The 5,206-nt window shown below is 40.5% G+C and overlaps 1 protein-coding gene across 4 annotated transcripts in view; it reads right to left on the minus strand.

Moving 5' to 3' along the window:
* The window catches only part of Col4a6 (collagen type IV alpha 6 chain), a 312,614-nt gene that overhangs the window by 226,913 nt on the left and 80,495 nt on the right, over positions 1-5,206 (minus strand). Inside the window, exon 1 of one of the 4 annotated variants that reach the window (XM_031368793.1) lies at positions 1,989-2,031. The exons of the other annotated variants lie outside the window; for them this stretch is intronic. Coding sequence (XP_031224653.1) covers positions 1,989-2,003 — 15 coding nt within the window. The 5' untranslated portion in view covers positions 2,004-2,031. Of the gene's footprint in view, positions 1-1,988; positions 2,032-5,206 lie in introns of those variants that run through there. 4 annotated transcript variants of the gene reach the window in all.

Genomic DNA, 5,206 nt, shown 5'->3' on the forward strand with positions numbered 1-5,206 from the left:
TCTGACCCATAATTGTTCCTGTCTGAAAGAACTGCAGGGATGGAAATGAAGAGGACCCTGAGGAAAAGAAGGTCCAGCAACAGTCCCAAAATAGGATCCAGTTCAAGGGGAGGTTCCAAGGCCTGACACTATTACTGAGGCTATGGAGTGCTCACAAAAAGGGTCCTATCATGACTGCCCTCCGAAAGACCCAACAAGAAGCTGAAAGAGTCAGATGCAGATATTTGCATCCAACGAATGGACGGAAGTGCTGACCCCTGTTGTTGAACTAGGCAAAAGTTGAAAGAAGCTGAGGGAGGACTAGCAGTCTCAACTAACCTGGATCCTCAAGATCTCTCAGATACTGGACCACCAACCAGGCAGCATACACCAGCTGATATGAGGCCCCCAACACATATACAGCAGAGGACTGCCAGTCTGGACTCAGTCAGAGAAGATGCACCTAACCCTCAAAAGACTTGAGGCTCCAGGGAGTGAGGAGGTAGATAGCGTGGGGTGGAGTGGGGACATCCACTTGGAGATGGGGTTTGTGGAGTGGGGAGGAGGTGTGAGATGTGGAACAGTCAAAGGTTGGACTGGGAAGCAGATAAAGTCTGGACTGTAAAAACAGCCAGTCCAGCCATCATCACCATGATTTAGGATCATGTGAGAAATTCAAATTCACAAACCCCATGCCCCAGACCTACTGAATCAGAAAGCTGGTTAGCAGAAGTGCACCCCTTGGAACTCCAGCCTGGCAGGGGCTACTGAGGTACATTCCCAACTGAGAAACTGAGTTATAGAGGGTAGATGGAACAAATGAAAGTCAAATTCTATTCAGATGGCTACACAAAATGCTCTATGTAAAGACTTCGTAAACATGCCTTGACATATTCATGGGTGGTGACAATATAATTGAATATACTTCAAGGAAGACTTAACTCAGCACCCTTCCATAACTAACAACTACATTTTACAGAAGATCAGTCTTCATGTTTCTTCACCAGACAGGCACCTATAATTGGAAAGCAAAAATTGTTTCCAAAAATGGTAAGTGATCTTTGAAGCACCTTACTGAGTATAGACTGTGGACTCCCTTTCTTCAGAGCTAGAACTCAGATTTAGCCAGCAATAAGCAGGAGAGTTTTGCTTGTGCTACCGAGTCTGGGCAAAGGCAGGCAATCCTTATAAAATAGCTTCTGTCCTGGTATTTAATTCTGTGTTCTTTGCACAGTGAATTCTGCCTGAGCCAGGCTAAACCTCAGAGATTCTCAGTCAGATCTCAGGTATGTAGGCAGGAATCTTGAATGCTTTGCTTCATTTCAAGTCACATCACTGCCATCCCCCAAAGATCTGTGCCCTACCAACAATTTCCTTTTCATTACCGAAGGGAAATTAAATGAATTTATGCTCTGCAAAGATAGACATGTTGATGGTGGCTATTTCCACGGAGTGAGATGCTCTTTGTTCCTCTTCATAATTACTTGTGTCTTCTGATTTTAAAATGAATTATTTTAGCAATAGGTATGTTTTCATGTTTCATTTGGAAGATTTGGGTTTTAAGCAGAAAGCACGGCCAGGGGTGTTTGTCTGCTAAAAGGATAGATTGGAAAGAACCTCACAGACATAAATTCAGCAAATAAAACCCTACTGTTATAACCTGCTGGCTGGCCTCGGTAAAAGTTCAAAGGTGGTAACAGCCTCAAAAGCTTAGACCTTGACTTTAAAGTCAGATTCAAGCTTTCGGAAAGCTTTGCTCCTAGAAGAACAGAACAAAAGAGAGAAAGCCAAGAACTGCAGACTAAGGAGGAATTTCCATCTAGGGTTGGTGATATTACAGGCAAAGCAAGACCACTGAAGCTATGTCTTCAGGCAGCACGAAACAAGTACACTGTTGTGCCTGGATACAAAGGAAAGGACATCTCTAATATACAAGATGAAATTCAAGAACTATGTATAAGGTGACTACAACTTAGCAGCACCCTCTGTGTAAATAGCAAAGCACTTACCTTAAAAATAGGCATACACCTTGCCAGGAGGTAAGGAGTCACTGTGCTTGCTGAGGAATGTCCTCTGAGGAGGGATTAAGCACAAAGAGTCAGTGCTATCAGGGCTACATGTACTACTTCCTTTAAGCTTTACCACCTGTTGAAGGTACAACTAGGGCACACAGTGATGTTCCTGAGTTGTCATGGGGAACCATAGAGTAAGCTTTTGAAGCATCAACGGGAGCAAAAGTATGACTTTTAATATTCCAACAAATAGAATTATATTTGGGTAGAGGATTATGAAGTAAGTCTGGATTTTCAGATAAAGCAGAAGGACGAAAACTAAATTGATGGTGGGTGCTTTTGGCTACCCTAGTGAGTTTCTTCAAGGGTTATATGCTTACTGCATTGTTATGCAATGCAGTTTTTGAGCAAGTTAGGCAATTTTGTTTCTTACCATACAAGACTTTCTAGAATTTTAAGGTTCCTTGAAGCACGATCTCTCTCTCTTTCTCTTTCCCTTTCCCTTTCCCTCTTCCTCTTCCTCTCCCTCCCCCTCTCTCTTTCTCTCTTTCTCTCTCATGTGCAAAAGACTCCTGAGTACAACACAAGCCCAGGCATCACTTTCCCACATGTTGGCAATTCAGTTGTGTGTCACATCTGGCTTGGAGATGTCTTAAGTAAGGTAATAGATATTGTCTAATTTTTATCATATTGTCAAACTCATACCAGTTGGACTCCCATTACAAAAATAACAGTGATTGGTTAGGAGTTCATGAAGTGGCATAGAAAAGCTTTTGGAAATAGTTGTTGAGCTACACAGGGCTGTGGTGGAAAGAGGAAAGGCGAGGCAAGGTCACTGTCCTAGGTGTTTCCAGGTTGCCATGTTCTTCATTCTAAGGCCTAGACTTGATGCCTCAATATAATATCCTAATTTGTGCTCAAATAACCCTTGCTTTTTGCCTAGCAATAATAAAACAGGCTTCATCATACAGATTACTTCTTGGCCAGCCTCAAAAGATGACCAGAAATCCTTCATTTGTAGTTTAGACATAAATGTAAATCAAGCAACAGTTTAGCTACAATTTTTCAATTTTCAGTATCTTCCCAGAAGCTTTGTGTTAATCCTCAAAAGGATGAAACAGTAGGGGAAAAGGGTCAAGGATTTACCAACACCAAGAGATCACTTCCCATTGAGGTAGCATTTGAATGAGCCTTAATAGAGGGTAAGCATTTCGATAGTAAAAGATTATAGGGTGATGAAGAGGCATCAGGAGAGAAGGAAGCAAATATTCAGTGAAGAAGGAGGTGGTGAGAAAGAGCTAAGGGAAGCAGCACTGGGTATATATAAGAAACACAGGGTGAGCCTTCTAGGATGTATAAGATTACACTCCAATTTGGAAGTGGCAAGAAAGCAAGCTAGAAAGATAGGTCTTGAAAGATTTCAATCAAGCTTAAGGATTTGATATTTTATTCAGCTGGTAAGAAAGCATCATGAATTTTCTTTTGGATAGGAAGTGATGCTATCAGCAAGATTAATAAAGGGATCAAGGAATTGAGAGAAACCTTGCAGATGAGACAGATTAAGGTAAGGTGTGGTCACTGTCTTTACAGAGCTCAAGCTAGGTAAACTAAGATCAATCAGTACCATGAAACATCCCTATGCTCTTCAGCCCAGCTCTGCAAGTATTCTACTATACGATTCACACTATACAACTATACAACCCATGAGCATGTCCCCCACCCTCACGTGCTCTTTTCTCTTGCCAGAGCCATTATAGGCAAATTGAGGTCCTGAAATTTGAACACCATGACTAGGAATCTTTCCTAGTTTTCTTGGATTCACTCACTCATGAGAGGGCAAAAGAAAGAACTCACAAAATAGCCTTTCTTTTAGAATGGTTTTTAAGATCTCTTTCCTTGCTTAATTCAGCAGCCCAGGCCTTTATGGCACAGCAAATCTTGAAGCTGACAGACCCAACTCCTCTACTCTCAAATCACCTGTGCTAATTTGCCGAACAGACTTCTGAGAGTACAAGTAAATATCATTTAGAAAGAAAAACATGCTATCTCCATGGCAACGTGAATGTCTGAGAAGGAGCCCACCTTGAAATCACCAAACAATAGTCTCTTTGAGAAATCTCTAGGGCTGCAGTTAAACAATCTCTTATTAAGAGGGTTGGCTGCTTTTAATGTATCCACTTTTCAAACCTACAAATATAGGCCCTGCCTTTTAACATTCCTATGTAGGTGGTCACTTTCCACTTCAGAATGCACTGGAAAATGATGTTGTGATGCTAAAAGACTTAGGCTTATCCACAGGGTAGGCAATTATTGAGTAGCCACTTTATGCACATTGCTGTGCTACAGATAGCAGAATAAAAATGGCAAAAATATAAAATATAAAATCCTTTAGGATACCAAGATCTACCCATAAAGATATTTGAGAACAGAGGGAGGAGTGGTCAACGTTATCAGGCACTCATATTGCAATGACCATTGGCATTACAGAGATGGTATAATTGGATTTCCCAAACCAGTTCTGGTGTATTCTTTGCCTATACCCACTTACCTATTAAAAAGGGTCTACGGATCTTCAGTACTTTAGGATTTAAGATATATATTCAAGTTGTTTCTGTACTTAAAGGCTATAAAACCTTCTTTACATTTTTCCTAATACATATGTCCATTTGGGACATATGTTTTTTTGAGATTATAATGTGATGATATTATTTCCCTCTTTCCTTTTCTTCCTCAAAACCCTTAGAAAGCTCTCTTATTCCTCCCTTACTCTCTTTCAAATTCATAGTCTTTTATTTTATTTGTTGATATATATATTCCTAAATGCATAAACACCACCCACTTAGTATATATGCTACTTTTATGAATATATATACATATTCAGGACTGACCATGTGGTATTGGATAGCCAGTTGGTGTGCTTTTCCCTGGGGAAGACTATTTTTGGATAGAGGGCCCAGAGACCCCAAGTTAGATATGACTTGAAAGTGCCCTTCCTGAAAACTAGCTTTCTGGTACCAGAAGGTGCTATAAAGATTTATAAAAGAAGAAATTCTGTGGGTTTTAAATTCAGAAAATTGAACTCATTTGTTATTCAATCAAACCAATAATACTTACACATGCTATCCATGTAATGAACAAGGCAGAGATGGTTTTAGGAAGCTTATAATTTGATGACTTACACCACACACACACACACACACACACACACACACACA

Source organism: Mastomys coucha, chromosome X (genome assembly GCF_008632895.1).
Source record: "Mastomys coucha isolate ucsf_1 chromosome X, UCSF_Mcou_1, whole genome shotgun sequence".
NCBI lineage: Eukaryota > Metazoa > Chordata > Mammalia > Rodentia > Muridae > Mastomys > Mastomys coucha.